Source organism: Colias philodice, chromosome 29, assembly GCF_061535455.1.
Source record: "Colias philodice isolate Cphi_HAF_F1 chromosome 29, ilColPhil1 Martin Lab GWU primary, whole genome shotgun sequence".
Classification (NCBI taxonomy): Eukaryota; Metazoa; Arthropoda; class Insecta; order Lepidoptera; family Pieridae; genus Colias; species Colias philodice.
Window position 1 is genome coordinate 5,485,455 of NC_143114.1, and position 16,775 is coordinate 5,502,229.

The window sequence follows — 16,775 nt, forward strand, 5'->3', positions numbered from 1 at the left end:
AATTCAAATTTCATCAATTTTTAATTGCTTATAATTAACGGAAAAAAATTTTTTTAAGTTATTTGTATTAAATATCAATATTATTAATAATAAAGTTTCAAAATACATAAAAAAAATCAATATTTTTTTTTAATTCAAATACTCAATTTATTTTTGCTAACTTTTAAGTAATAATTATTATCAATTGTTATTTATATCTCGATGAGGTTTCCCCAGTTTATTTATATTATTATATTTATATTACTTTGTGGTTTGTCCTATTCGAAGAAAGGTCAGTATGTTATCATTTTTATTTACGAGCTCAACTCGAACTGCGAACGAGGTTTTCCCTCTTTTATCAGAAGTGCGAGCACGCAAACTATCGTCAAAGTATTCATATCCCCATCGAGAGCATTTGTATAGGAATTTGAACAGCGCCCCTACCGTGCATAAAAGGAACTAATTTTTATATGTAACTAACTAGCTGCGTCTCGCGGTTTCACTCGCGTAAATGAGTTTTGAGAGTGGGAATATCAGTTTAAAAAATTGTAATACTCTTTATTACATCGGCTATCTGTCATTGAAAGTCCCGTTAAATAGGTCCAACCGTTTCAGAGATTAGCCGGAACGAACAGACAGACAAAAAAAATTGTAAAAAAACACTATTTTACCTCTAGTATCGTCATATACCGTGTATACCTACTGTATACGTCCATATGCATTTAGTAAAAAGGGGTAAATTAAATATTAGAGACACCAATTTTATTATTGGTATAGATAATGACGTCATACTCTCGATGACGATGCGAAAACTTCGACGATAATTTTTGTGTTTAGTAAAGTCCCGTGTCCCCGGGGTAGTGGGTAAAGGGCAGATTATTATCGATACATTTTCTAAGGCCGTCGTAAAAATCGAATATAAGGGTGCTTTCCCACCAATTATGTGCGTGGATGTGTAGCGAGGAATGTCTTTGTAAATAACCAATCATATCGCTTAAGGCGCGGCGCGCATCGGGCGCGCTGCCGGCGTGCATCGGGTGCGCTATTGGCATTTTGTATGAAATAATTTTGGAAAGCCGGCGCAACCGTGGCACAACCGTGGCGTGCCGTCTCGACGCCTGTCCAAAATTCTTTCATACAAAATGTATAAGAAGAACGTGGTGCAAAACAGATTCAAGAGGTGCGCTTATGGCACGCCCGCGCCCGCGCCGCTTGTGTTTGACCCGCACCTAACACGCTGAACTCTTCAAACTTCAAACTAAATGAAGCGATATGATTGGTTTCTACAAACACATTCCTCGCACAATATTGGTGGAAAAATACCCTAAAGGAATCGGTTACAATAAATAAACATACAGGAGCGTGTTATGAAACATTTTTAAGCGTTTCGTAAAATGGAATCTCTAAAATTAGCTTGATAGTCACATAGTTTGCAGGGAATATTAGAGACTGTAGCTGTATTTATATTGCCAATACTTTAGAAACTTCTAAATAAATGCAAGATGTAAGGATAAAATAAAACAAATAAATTCAAACAACATTTTATTCACTAAAACGTGGATTTTATTATACAAGATAAGAGTTTGTATGTAGTAACTAACTCCGCTCCTGTTGGGTCTTGGTGATAGGTATTTTGCCTATATTATTCCTATAAATGAGCTATCTAACACCGAAAGAATTTTTCAAATGGGACTAGTAGTTCCTGAGATAAGCGCGTGAAACAAACAAACAAACTCTCTCTCAGCTTTATAAATTATAATATTAAAATATAATATACTAGCGGTCCGACCCGGCTTCGCCCGTGGTATATATTTCGCAATAAAAGTTAGCCTATGTTCTTTCTCAGGGTCTAAAGATTGTCTGTGCCAAATTTCATCAAAATCGGTCCAGTAGTTTATGCGTGAAAACCATACATACATACATAATTAGAAACCTTTCCTCTTTATAATATTAGTATAGATATAAATATAAGTACATATAGCTATTAGATGGGTTGCAGGGTCAAAAATAAAACAAGTTATTTTAACAATAATTTATTCACTAAATCGTGAAAGTGTTTGCCGGTATCCCCTCATTGGCCAGGGTTTCCACGACCCAGTCGTATACGTGGGGTATACTCGCGTATACTCCTGGTACCTTGCTTCCACAGCCAATTCCGAATGCCACCATACCGTAAATAGCGTACCGGCTGACGTCAGAGTTTTTCTGTAAAAAAAATATTTTTTTTGTTATTTTATTACCTAATATAATCTTATATATAAAAATGAATCGCAAAATGTGTTGGTAAGCGCATAACTCGAGAACGGCTGAACCGATTTCGATAATTCTTTTTTTATTATATTCCTTGAAGTACGAGGATGGTTCTTATGTAGAGAAAACGTAAACATGTACCACGGGCGAAGCCGGGGCGGACCGCTAGTATATAATATTTATATAATAGACCTAAAAAAAGGGGCTGAAATTAGTAATATTATAGGCCGGCCACACACTCGACGAGTGGTATGGGAAGTAACGAGGAAAGTAGGCAGAGACATAGTGTGGCCACGTTACTCGTCATGCCACTCGTCGTGCTCATCGTCCTGCTCACTGCTCCCTATTTTGTCGGCTTTTGCGCGTGATTCAAAGGATCAGCAATACTAGTTATTTTTCATTACATTGATATTCTCTATATACAGGGTGTCCCACTATCGGTATACTAAGCGCGAAGAAACTTGTAGTCTTGCATACACTGATCACGTAAAAAATATTTAAACAACAAAATTACGCCAAAAATTTTTTGCTTAATTTTTCCTTAAAATTCATGTTTTCTTCTCAAGCTTCGCGCAGCCGGCATATACCGCTTCTCTAATGTGAGCATTTTGTCCATGAAAACATAATATTAAACGATAGCTCACGTGCGGGTGGCAAAGCTGGGCGGGTTGCTTGTTATGGGTGTACACAAAAAGTTTTAAGAATTCATCTATTTAAAAAAAATGCATCTGGAATTTTATAAGTATTTTTACGTGCAAAAAAAAAACCTCCATTGAGCTTAGAATACCGACGGTGGGACACCCTGTACATAAAATTCTCGTATCACAATGCTAGCTGATGAACTCCTCCAAAACGACTTGACCGATTCTCATCAAATGGATAGATCTGAGAATCGGCCAACATCTATTTTCCATACCCTTTAGTGATAAGAGTAAGGCAGAACGTTTTCCGGGACAGCTAGTTTTTCTCTTTTTTATGTCTATAGTATATATACCTATGTATAAACATATATTATACTAGGTTTAAGCCCGCGGCTTCGCCCGCGTTTTCAAAGAAAAATTTGCATAGATCCCGTTACTGTGGGATATTCCTATATGTTAATCTAAGTTACCCTCTATGTGTGTGCCAAATTTCATGAAAATCGGTTCAGCAGTTTTTGCATGAAGAAGTAACAAACAAACAAACTTTTGCATTTATAATATTAGTAAGATTAATTAGTGTTACATTGTAAAATGTTTGTAAAAGTAAGGCAATTAAAAACTTATATTTTACTGGCTGTGCTCAGCTCCTGTTGGCCTAAGCGTGATGATAAATAATCTATAGCATTCCTCGATAAATGGGCTATCTAACACCGAAAAAATTTTTCAAATCGGACCAGTAGTTCTTGAGATTAGCGCGTTCAAACAAACAAACTTTTCAGCTTTATAATATTAGTACAGATTCACTCACGGATATCTCGCACACTAGTGGCGCCCCCCCGTCCCCCGTGCAAGTGTCGATTTGTTTCTCCCCTCCCGCGCAAATCTGGGAATTGTGGAGTTTAAACTTCGAACCCAATAAAGTTGTCCTCAAGGAATATTCGCAGCTGTTCTTCTCGACTATGGGCAGAGGTAGCTGAAATAAATTATGTAGATAAAATAAAATATTGATATTTTTTTATTGCAGCTTGAAAATCTTATCTATATATACATATATATAAAATTCTCGTGTCACAATGTTAGTCTGCATACTCCTCCGAAACGGGTGGACCGATTCTCATGAAATTTTCTGTGCATATCGGGTAAGTCTGAGAATCGGCCAACATCTATTTTTCATATGTACCACGGGCGAAGCCGGGGCGGACCGCTAGTACATATATAAAAAAATGAAACCCGTTTCGCGTTGTCACGGCATCACGTGTGAACGGCTGAACCGATGTCGTTAATTCTTTTTTTATAATATTCCTCGAAGTACGAGGATGATTCTTATGGAGGATATCGTAAACATGTACCACGGGCGAAGCCGGGGCGGACCGCTAGTTTTTTATAAAAAGATATAGCTGCACTTATTCTGTTATCTGCTTCATAACATTAAAAATATTTGTATCTACCCATTGCTTTTTTGTATATTACTTTCATAGTATACGTGCTCTTTTATTAATTTATGTCTATAATATACTAGTGGTCCGCCCCGGCTTCGCCCGTGGTACCAACATGTTTAAACTATCCTATCTCTCAAGTTGGATCGAACTGCACATGGTGTGCGAATTTTATTATAATCGGTTAAGTGGTTTAGGAGTCCATTGAGGACAAACATTGTGACACGAGATTTATATATATTAAGATTTGTGAACTTAAAGAAAATTATTGTGACCGTAAATTCATAACAACTTTTGAATAAAATTACATTTTAGAATGAATTCTAGACTCTAGTACTTAATTGAATATGAGATTTGCTTTAAACACTATTTCCTATCTGTAACATACTACTTACAACTCGCATTATCATTCGTTAGACTACAATTTATCGAAGTGAAACCAAAATTTTAATCTGTCGCCGTAAACTTATTTTCACAATATTAATGTATTATACAAAATTGTTTACAATGTTACGGTGACATAATATGTATTACCTTTTTTAATATAGTAGCGTATTCCTGAGAATCATAAAACGTTTTGCCCCATCCCATGCTATAACAAAGCGTCCCGGGGGCAGGGACCTGCCGACCCAAGCAGGCGATCCCCATATGGGGCTGATCCGTCAAATTGAAGGGGCTCTGTAGTATTAGCAGCGCTACGTTGTTTTGAGAACGTTCTGGAATCAAATTAAACTTACAGAATCACAATTGCTCAAAAATTGGTTAAAAGAAAAGTCTGCCTATGCAAATAATAGGCAGAGTTTTCTAATAGACTGTAAACATTACTGTCAGGTTGAAGGGACTAGCGACTAGACTCGTAAAATATGTCCAAGCGGCTTTGTGTATAACACTAGCTGTATTCCGCGGTTTCACCCGCGTGGCTCCGCTCCTGTTCAGCGTGATGATATATTATAGCCTATAGCCTTCCTCGATGAATGGGCTACCTAACAACGAAATATTTTTTGAAATCGGACCAGTAGTTCCTGAGATTAGCGCGTTCAATCAAACAAACAAACAGACACTTCAGCTTTAAAATAATATAGTATAGATAATATTATCAATGCAACGGGGAACTGCAATCAGTGAAAAGTCTTCAATTTGTAATTATGTGTTGTGCTTGTAAGGAAAACATACTATCATTAAATTCCGGATGCACGATGATCTTGCTAACACCACGTTCTACGTGGGACAACAGCTCGTTGACTGTCTGTGTGTCCCACTCGCCGGCACGACATTTTATCTGCAACCGAATTGATTTACCCTTATTACAAAATAAAAGGCAGATGGAGCATGTCAATCGTCCATCGCCCTTGTCAAAGAAAATACGAAATCAAAAACGAATACGAACCTCCGCCAGTGCTATAGCGATTCTAGTGTCATGCAATACGTCAAAATAGGTTTGATATTTTAGTAAAAAAATGCTGTCTTGTGATATTAAAACGCTGTATAATTTGTCCCCGAAAACAAACAAAAAGATAAAACATCGTTTTACAGGTTTTCTGTAGATTATTTGGCTTATTTAATTTTGTATACAAATAATAATTTTACATATACGAAGGAATTCAAAACTTCAACGTATGCTGCCAGTATTTTGAAAATGAATTTGCCATTTTTAGGGGTAAAACCCTTTAGTTTCTGTGATCTGTGGGTAAAACGGTAAAATGGTTAAAAGATCTTCGGGGTAGTGCTGTTGGATTTTTCGATCGTGAATGTGATTATTTGTATAGTGTAATAAAGGTTCATGATCATTATTAGATTATTTTAATAAACATTATATGTACATTATTTTGTTACTTTTATAAAAAGCGTCATAGTCGTTTTCACTCGCGATAAATCGCCTTGTGAACTCCATGATGGATATGATGAAAATAAAATGTCCCGCATTCTCGACTAAAAACTACCGCTATTCGCATTCATATGTTTTGAAAAATAAAAACTTTTTTAAAAGTAATTTATTTAATTAAAAATTGAATAAAATTATTTTGTATTCATATCTGTATAACTTTAGTAGACAGGTGCTTTATGTAACAAAATAATTTTAACAATATTATAATATAATATCATAAACCCGAATTTATATTAAAATAAAAATTAAAACACAACTGCTAATTTATGTAGCCTACGTCACTACCACCACCTTCATAATTCAGATGATTGCAATGACACCTCACAACTCAAAATCGATCCAACAGTTTATACTGCAGGGCGTGTCAAAGAAATATTATACATACATACACTCGAAAAACATAACCCTCTTTCTTCCGTAGTCGGGCAAAAATTTGGGAAATTTTTCAACATCTGGTAACATAACACGCACACAGTAGCACCGTGTTCGTACAGTGCAATGGCGAAATGACAGCACACATAGCTTTATGGAAATGACGATAAATCATTCGGTTTAGTTCGGCAACGCTCCATCTGTCTTTTATTTTGTAATCTATGGATGTACTTATAATTAAGGTAGAGATTGTCTAATCTAAAAATGAACGCCCCTCCACTAAACTTAATTGTTTCAATGTGTGAGGACAAATAATTATTGAACCACTTTATATGTGTGCGCGCGTCGATTCTACTGCAAACTTTGACACTCGCGCACTGATTTGTCAACTAATCGGGCGATCAGTTCAGGTGCCTAGCATTGTATGGCGGGGAGAGCGCGCTATGTACGGAATGACACGTCCGTTCTGTCGTGCATCGCGTCATTTATGCACTAGTTGGCCAACTGGTCCTGTCGTTCGGGCATGGACGGGACTGGAGGACTGAACGACCAATGAGGCAGACCAATTTGTGTGTATTGCGTCTATACACGTACTTTGAATGTGAGCGTAAACACAGTGGAGGGGCGTTCATTTTTAGATTAGACAATCTCTAGCTTTAACAAACAAAAAATGATAACCTTAACAATCTATCTGTATGCCCTGTATTGAATTTTAATTCATGTGTTTGGTATACTAGTTAGTTACGGCCCTGCCTTCATACGAAACTGATGAATACGCCGTTCGCACGGGAATATAATGTTAGTCCGATTTTCCTGAGTTAGCATCCAAGCTTACGTGTTTATAATTATTAAAATGTATAAATTCATTCTTTAACTCCGGTCTGCATCGTGCAGACATGGGTGTAAAAGTCTCATTTTAGTCATTAAATGTAGTTTCTAAGTATTTCTGAGTTTCGTTTGCCGGGCGCAATACCATAGTAGCGCCACGTAGCGCCTGCGAATGAGTGCCTTTTAGTATTCTCATATCTCACCTTCGTTATCATAGCAACGCGTACCCTTCTTGTATGATTAGATACGTGTGTTACCATAGCAACGCCAACGAATGCGTGCCTCCTTGTATTCTTATGTTCGTTGCTATAGCAACGCTTACAAATAAGTGTTATCGAGGTTATCATGTATTCTCATGTTTGTTGCTATAGCAACGCTTACGAATGGTTGCCTCTTTGTATTCTCACCTTGTTACCATGACAACGACAAACGTATGTCTGTTTTTTAGAATTTTAATAGAAGTTTTGGAATTACCTTCTCTGCAGGCATTTTGTGCACCTTGTGAGCTGCAGTGATCACGACTGATGGATGTATGAGGGAGCCACCGCCGAAATATTCAGATTTCTCTCCATTCGTACTGTAAAATTATTCATTTATTTTAAACATCATTGTTATTACAGGAGTTTTGAATATATTTTATACTAGCTGTTCCCCGCGGTTTCACCCGCAAATGTGCTATCTAACACCGAACTAATTTTTCAAATCGGACCAGTAGTTCCTGAGATTAGCGTGATCAAACAAACAAACTCTTCAGCTTTATAATATTAGTATAGATAATTTGTAAAAAAATTTGCACGCCATTTTACAATGGCAGTGTATGTGATATAAATATTGTATGGAGTATATTACTAACCATATACCTACGAGCAAACCCAAACTCAAACATTTAATTATTCAATAAGACTTCTTCTAGAAGCACTTTTGAATCGTCATGAGTTTTACCATTTACCAGCGATTCGGAAAGCAGTATAAATTATACGTTATACATAAACATTAAAATTAATACTGATGCCAAATTCAGTCCTGAGATTCAAAAGCGAAAACATTCCATGGATTTCCATCCTCCATATTATATTTATTAATGCTATAATAGGCTCAAAATAAATAAATTTGGTTTAATAAAACATTTCATTCATGGTCCAAAATAAAGAAATCTGTTTATTTGCTCGTAAAGAAATTTGATTTGATTTAGAAATGCTTACTTCAACATAGCTATCATCCAAGGGAACTCTCCAAAATCTGCGAAGTTTATATTGTTCTTCATCCTGAAGACAAACGCTCCAGGGTTACTCCATCCACACGAGGGGTTCTGCGGGAAGATCACCTTGGGCTTTGGCTTCTCTAGCACCTGGTCAACTGGACAGCATTTCAATAAGTAGTGGCATGCTGATTGCCTGGAAAGTGAAAAATATTTTGCGTTAAAGGTTAAAAGTGGGATGGGAGGGAGGATGCGTAGCGAGGGATGCGTTTTTGAGGAACCAATGACCTATTATACTAGTAGACGCGGCATACGCCAACATCATTGCACTAAAAAACAGCGTAAATAATACATACGTACTTACTAACGCATTATCACCAATACAGTTGTTCTCTCTTTCACTCTCACGCACGAGACATAATACATGTCTCACTCATGTACTTCGTAATAACAACTGCCGATTAATATAAAAATAACGTCCAGCCACGACGCTGAATGGTGCGTGACTAAGTGACGAAGGGCACTTAGCTGAGTTTTTTCTTGCCAAAATAGAGAGCGGGTAACGTATCTAGCTTTTTTATATATCATAGTGAGAAACCAATAGTATCGCTTCAAACGCTAAATGAAGCGATATGTTGGTTCTCTACAAACACATCCCTAACTTATTCTCGCTACGCATCCTTGTACATCTCTGATAGAAAAACACCCTTACTTTGGTGCACAATTTCAGGATGTGTCCTATGTGATTTTAGTTCTCGTTTAAGGTTGATTTAAATAACTACATCTTAATATATATAAATCTCGTGTCACAATGTTTGTCCTCAATGGCCTCCTAAACCACTTAACCGATTATAATAAAATTCGCACACCATGTGCAGTTCGATCCAACTTGAGAGATAGGATAGTTTTTATGAAAAAAAACGTAAACATGTAGGTACCACGGGTGAAGCCGGGGCGAACCGCTAGTAGTACCTATGTATGTATTGTCTGTATATACCTGTAGACTCCTAACTGCGTAAGATCTACGTCTTCCTTTTCTTCATCACACTGAGATGGTTTTACACATTTTCCCACTTGATTATCACTCAACACACAGCCGTTTTTTGGACCTGAAATTAAAAAAAAATACATATAAGAACTTTATCTTGCTAGTCTTTTCCTAGTCCTAGTATTCTACTAATAATAAACGATACTATTCTAATTATGGAGCTATAGTTACGTATATTTAAAATTTTTTTTTTTTTTGTAATGTTATACTATATACATGTTATACTATAGTTATATGTTTCACTTTAAAAAATTATAAACACCAATACGACAGGAAATTCTTAAATTTCATTTTTAATTGTGTTTTGCACAATTTTATTTAATTGCGACTGGATGAAAATTTTGTTCGTGGTCGTCGTTGTCGTTGGTAGGGTGACCGAATCTTTAGGCAAAACATCGTACGCTTATGTCAATTTCTATCGATAGCGTATTCTCCTTGGCGTTTTGACGTTCGTCTCGGCGCTCAGCTCGAATAGTGAAGGAAAACAACGTGAAATCGACATGTGGAAGAATCAAAAGTTCAATGACATGTGACACCCGCCAACTTGCACTTGGCCAGCCACTTGGATTGTGGAACGTGGGCGCGTGTCCCAGAAATGAGAATATAATATATGTGATGATGATAGTTATCTATATGTTTATTTTTTTATCTATACTAATATTATAAAGCTGAAGAGTATGTTTGTTTGTTTGAACGCGCTAATCTCAGGAACTACTGGTCTGATTTGAAAAATTCTTCCGGTGTTAGATAACCTATTCATCGAGGAAGGCTGTATATCATCACGCTAAGGCCAACAGGATCGCAGCCACTCGGGTGAAACCGTGGAGCACAGCTAATCGTATAATAGGGAAGCGCTTGACCACGATCTCGCCTGATGGTAAGCTCTAGTCTAAGATGGAACGCGCTTCCCTAGAAGGTACCCGTGCACTCTTTTCTTGAAGACCTCCATATTGTACTCGTCGGGGAACACGGACTCAGGAAGCATGTTCCAGTCCCTTGCGGTTCGATTGAAAAATATGTGGATCCGAACGGCTTTGTCCGGGTACATGGACTGTCCTCCATATGGCGATGCCTAGTGTGTGCGCCTCTTGATAATAATTATGATAATTATACTAACCTGTAGGGTTTAACGACCCATGCTTGGAGGAAATAAATAAAGATGCGTTTGTCAAAATGTTATTGAGCCATTTATTAGTTTCTTCAATGGTTTTGGGATCTGGAAGATTGATGTTCGCTCTTCCGTCGCACAGAGCGAGTAGAGCTAGGAAGAAAATCCTGTAAAGAAATATATCAATAAACAAATAGATAATACGTTTTAGATTTATGAAGATACGAGCTGAATCTACAAAGTGGAATCTAAGGAATGAAAAATTGCACTTTTAACAACCTTTTTATTTGACCTAGTTACTCAAACATTTATTTATTCAACTAGACTTCGTTTAGAAGAACTTTTGAATCGTCAAAATACAGTAAAATAATAACCGGCTCGGAAAACGATTTCTACAAAGAAAACCGCCAAGAAACTATAATTACACTAGCGATCCGCCCCGGCTTCGCCCGTGGTACCTACATGTTTAAACTATCCTTTCTCTCAAGTTGGATCGAACTGCACATGGTGTGTGAATTTTATTATAATCGGTTTAATTGTTTAGGAGTCAATTGAGGACAAACATTGTGACACGAGATTTAGGATACCTATATATTAAGATTGTTTGCCTGTTTTTTTAAAATCATGACAATATTACATTTTACATATTTTAAAATAATAATCATGCCAAAGAACTTTCCTGTGGTCCTTGCGACAACTTTCCATGGATTACCCTCCTACTAATATTATGAATGAGAAAGTTTGTGAGGATGGATGTGTATGTGTGTTTGTTACTCTTTCACACAAATACTACTGAACGGATTACAATGAAATTTTGTATATATGACGTAGGTAGAGGCTACTTTTTCTCCCGTAAATCATACAGGAACAGGAAACTATGCGGGTTTTTCTTTTGAAACGCGGGCGAAGCCGCGGAGGGAAATCTAGTCATCCAGAAATTCATAGGAACTATAGTAGGCTCTCACAACTAAACAACATTTTTAAAATCAGGATTTTTATTATAAAAGCGTACCTTAACCCGTGAATTATTTTTTATTTTAGATAGCCGGAAATACATTAAAAAACCGGCCAAGTGCGAGTCGGGCTCGCGCACAAAGGGTTCCGTAGCAGCAAATATAATAAATTACAGTTAAATCAACCTATCTCAAAAACTATAAGAGATACTTTGATCAAACCAAAAATCGTTGAAAGAGTTAATTAGCATGCATCACCTCTATTTTTTTTAGAATTTTATACCCCGTAGTTATAAAAATAGAGGGGGGGGGACATACTTTTTACGACTTTGAGAGCTGATATCTCAAAAACCGTTCACTTTAAGAAAAATGTTTTTTAGAAAACTTTATATCATTTTAAAAGACCTTTCCATTGATACCCCACACGGGTATGTACATCGAAAAAAAAAATTTCATCCCTCAGTTACATGTATGGGGGGCCCCACCCCCAATTCTTTTTTTTACTATTTAGTGTCATATTTTTGTAGCGGTTCATACAACACATATTCCCATCAAATTTCATCACTGTAGTACTTATAGTTTCCGAGTAAATCGGCTGTGACAGACGGACAGACGGACAGACGGACAGACGGACGGTTCCGTTTTTGCCATTTTGGCTACGGAACCCTAAAAACGAACGAAGCTGGGGTAAACAGCTAGTATAATATCTGTGCACCTAGTAGGTATAATTTATAATAAAGAAATGTTCTATAACTGCTAACAAAACACAATAATATATATTCTAAGAACTGATAGGGAAAGCCAAATAACAAAATTATTATCTTCCTCTTCCTTGTTGTTTTAACAATTTTATATCGACAAAATTATTATTTTGGGATTTTTAAACTAAACGTGTATTTAACAGACTAAAAATAATGAATAGATTCTTTAATCCACTTACGATATATTACTATATGCGTTTTTATTTAATTTTTATAAAAGCGATTTAATTATTATTGACCTTGGGCTTTCGAATAAAATAAGAATCATCATAATCGGTGAAAAATGCATTTGTATTGAGAACCTCCGTTTTGTTAAGTCGGTTAATAAATAATTAAATAGTGACACCTATTCTTTCCCTAAATAATTAAATAATATACAAAACTATAGCTGTGCCTCGCGGTTTTACTCACGTGGCTCCTCGCCTGTTGGTCTTAGCGTGATGATATATTATAGCCTATGTTGCCTTCCTCGATTAATGGGCTATCTAACACCGAAAGAATATTTCAAATCGGACCAGTAGCTCCTGAGATTAACGTGTTCAAACAAACAAACTCTTCAGCTTTATAATATTAAGTATAGATTTACAATAAACCGTTTCGAAGTGGTAACAAACACTATTTATTGAATTAGAATATTTTTTTAACAATAAACAAAAATACAGAGGTTTAATTTATACTAATACTATACAGCTGAAGAGTTTGTTTATTTGCTTGAACCCGCCAATCTCAGGAACTACTGGTCCGATTTGATAAATTATTTTACCATAATATTATAGAACACTTATCGAGGAAGGCTATACCTATGTATAATATATTATCATTACGCTAAGACCAATAGGAGCGGAGTAATCCTAGTAAAACAGCGGGACACAGCTAGTATAAACAAAATAATCAGACGCCAAAGTAACCTTGTCAGAATATGCAAAAAGAAAACAAATATAACTTACTTCATTTTAACACAACACATCCCAACACTAGCTCACGACTGAAGCTTCTCATTTTGTTATTAATATAAAACGAGTTTCCGTAATAGTGATGTCATAGTGTCGATGTTTTTATCGAGCATACATTTTTCCTTATAAAACAGTCTTCGAGATTCTTATTGAATCTTTGGTAGAATGAATTTGATGTCGGTTGAAAAAAAATTAACGGTTTAAATTTAATCGTCTCAATCAAAACCGTCGTAACTTGTTACTTGAACTTTAGTTTTTTACAATATATTTATTTTAAAAAATAGGAAATTAGAATAAAGGCTATTTTGTTTCAGAGGTGTTTGTTACAATTAGGTATACCTACAAATTACAAATGACAAAATGATTAATTTATTAATTAACCAGCTTACCGCCCGCGGCTTCGCCCGCTTTGTCTAAAACCTAATAAATTATATACTAAAACCTTCCTCTTGAATCACTCTATCTATTACAAAAAACCGCATCAAAATCCGTTGCGTAGTTTTAAAGGTTTAAGCATACATAGGGACATAGGGACAGAAAAAGCGACTTTGTTTTATACTATGTAGTGATTGATGAAACAACTATAAGGTAAACTATTAGGATAACAAATATATGATATGTTATATTAATTATCTAAGTTTTTTCAATTTTAATACATCCTCGATATCGATAAAATGAACAACACTAGCAATGAGATAATATAAACAACAGGTCAAGATCAAACTGGACTCATACAAACATATAATATTAATTTCAATAAAACACAAATATACTAACTGCTTGCCCCGGCTCCGCTTATGTGTAACATTTTTTGTAATATTTTTAACAGATTTTTCCTAAACGAAGTCTAGACAAATCCATGAATACATTGATAGTACAATATAAATTTTGTTTTCGATGTAACCAAATAGTAGTTATAAAACGATGTCGGCTGTCGCTTTCTCTGTTCTTATGTATGCTTAAATCTTTCAAACTACGTGACGGATTTTGATGCGGTTATTTATAAATAGAGTGATTTTCGAGGAATGTGTTTAGTATACAATTAACTGCTACAGACACAGTACAATTAACAGCTAAGAAACAGTATTATCAAAACCAATTTAGACAGAATGCAGGAAATATTAAAAATACTTGGAATATAATAAAGGACGTATGCAACATAAATAAAACCGCACCAATACCTGATAAGCTCTTAAAAATAAATACATCTACTACTGACTCGCTGAACGAAGTGAACAGATATTTTACTTCTATAGGTAGCGATTTGGCAAACAATACACTTAATATGTTGGGATGCACTGAGGATTGTTTGGCTAAAAAAGCTTCCTCTGTAGACGCCCCTCCTAATTCATTCCTACTTTTACCGACAAACTGCAATGAGGTTCAAAGTGTAATAAATAGTTTAAAATCTTCCTGTGCTCCAGGTTGGGACAATATATCTACAAATTTGCTAAAAGAAATCCAAAATCTAATCATTGAACCTATTACATATTTAATTAATCTTAGTTTTGAAAGTGCCGTTTTTCCAGACCCCTTTAAAAAAGCCATAGTATCTCCTATTTTTAAATCTGGCGACAAAAGTTTAGCCTGTAACTATAGACCAATTTCGCTTATATCAACATTTTCTAAAATAATTGAAAAAATCGTAAACAATAGATTGATAAAATACTTAACTAGATTTAAGATGCTCAGTTCACTGCAATATGGGTTCAGGATCGGTAAGTCTACAGAGGATGCAGTCTACAGCTTAACATCGAAAATACGATCTTACCTGGACAACAATGAAAAGTGCATGGGTGTATTTCTGGACCTTCAAAAGGCATTTGACACCGTTTCTATTCCCATACTTTTGTCACGTATGCAAAATATGGGAGTAAGGGGAATGCCTCTTGAATGGTTCAGATCTTATCTGTCAGGCAGAACTCAGAGGGTAAGGGTAAATGGCCACTTTAGCAGCAACGCTTCATGTTTGTACGGAATACCGCAGGGTAGTACCCTCGGTCCATCGCTGTTTATCGTCTACGTGAACGAACTATGTAATCTTCGTTTAAATAAAACCGACATAACCATGTTCGCGGACGATACTGTTCTTTTATTTCGTGGTCCTTCTTGGAGTGCAGTATGTCAAATTGCTGAAACAGAAATGAGTAAGGTGACAGCCTGGTTAGAAGATAGCCTACTTACCCTAAACACCATGAAGACTAAATACGTCTGCTTTGATATTACAGCTCGTACATGCCCGAAAGAGTCATTCAAAATTCAATTACATACTTACCCATGTAACAGAGAAGTGAGCCTCCCCGCGTGTTGTTCATGTGCCACCTTAGAACGTGTTAAAACGATTAAATATTTAGGAGTCATATTGGATGACCGACTTACCTGGGGCCCACACATAACTGAAGTCTCCACTAGATCTAGAAAATTGATGCATGTTTTTAAAAATCTAAGGGAAGTGGCCAGCCCTGATATACTCACTTTAACATATAAATCTTTATGTGAGAGTATCATAACCTACTGCTTAACCATCTGGGGCAGTGCACCTAAATGCAACCTTATACAATTGGAACGTTCACAACGCGCCATACTTAAGGTCATGTATCGTTTACCGTTCAGGCACCCTACAACTGATCTATATCAACAGTGTAATGTACTAACAGTGAGAAAAATGTTTTTATATCGCTGCCTTTGCAAATTTCATCGATACATTGTACCGACACTCTCACAATGTGACAAACGATTGGAGCGGGTTCCTGTTCCAACGTTTAATACTGCGTTCGGCAGTAGAAGTTCAGAGTTCTTTACTCCTAAGATATATAATGGCTTATTTGGTAATAACGTAAAAGTAGTTAAAAAATATTCGAATCATAAATTTAAAAAAGAACTATTAATTATTCTTAACAAGTTAGATTACGAAGCCACAGAGAATCTATTACGGTCGTATATTTAATAAAAATTATTATTTTATTACACACATACACACACACACCCACACACAAACACACACACACACACACACACACACACACACAAACATTCATGCATGCAATCTTTTTTTTTTCTTTGTTTAAATTGTAATTTAATTATGTTTTAAGTTGAAAAAGGCAAACTACAAAAATTGTGAAGGGATTCTAAAGCCTGTAACACAGTTTCCAACTAACACAGGCTTTAGTTTCCCCAAATTTTAAATGTATTATTTTACTTTTTCAATAAAGATATTCTTATTCTTATTCTTATTCTTAACTAGATTTAGAATTTTGTTTTCAAAGAAAAACTCGCATAGTTCCCGTTCCCGTGTGATTTCCGGGATAAAACCTATCCTATGTGTTAATCCAAGTTACCCTCTATATGTGTGCTAAATTTCGT

At 35.8% G+C, this 16,775-nt stretch overlaps 1 protein-coding gene across 1 annotated transcript; it reads right to left on the reverse strand.

The window, feature by feature from the left end:
• Positions 1 to 2,002: 2,002 nt before the first annotated feature.
• LOC149475989 (phenoloxidase-activating factor 2-like) lies at positions 2,003 to 13,548 on the reverse strand. Its single transcript, XM_089713064.1, has 9 exons — positions 13,407 to 13,548; positions 10,755 to 10,912; positions 9,587 to 9,698; positions 8,594 to 8,785; positions 7,866 to 7,968; positions 5,480 to 5,585; positions 4,841 to 5,022; positions 3,679 to 3,843; positions 2,003 to 2,184 (listed from the first exon to the last, which is right to left on the reverse strand). The coding sequence occupies exons 1-9, from the start codon at positions 13,424 to 13,426 to the stop codon at positions 2,020 to 2,022; spliced, it is 1,203 nt and encodes a 400-aa protein (XP_089569190.1). The 5' UTR covers positions 13,427 to 13,548; the 3' UTR covers positions 2,003 to 2,019.
• Between the last annotated feature and the right edge of the window lie 3,227 nt (positions 13,549 to 16,775).

Excerpts from the sequence above, each read along its gene's own strand:
- LOC149475989 (XM_089713064.1), bottom strand. The coding sequence starts at position 13,426 with ATGTGTTGTGTTAAAATGAA. Across the intron at positions 8,786-9,586 it reads ACGCAGTTAGGAGTCTACAG|GCAATCAGCATGCCACTACT; the intron begins GTATATACAGAC and ends TTCACTTTCCAG. Across the intron at positions 5,586-7,865 it reads ACAAAATGCCTGCAGAGAAG|ATAAAATGTCGTGCCGGCGA; the intron begins GTAATTCCAAAA and ends ATTCGGTTGCAG.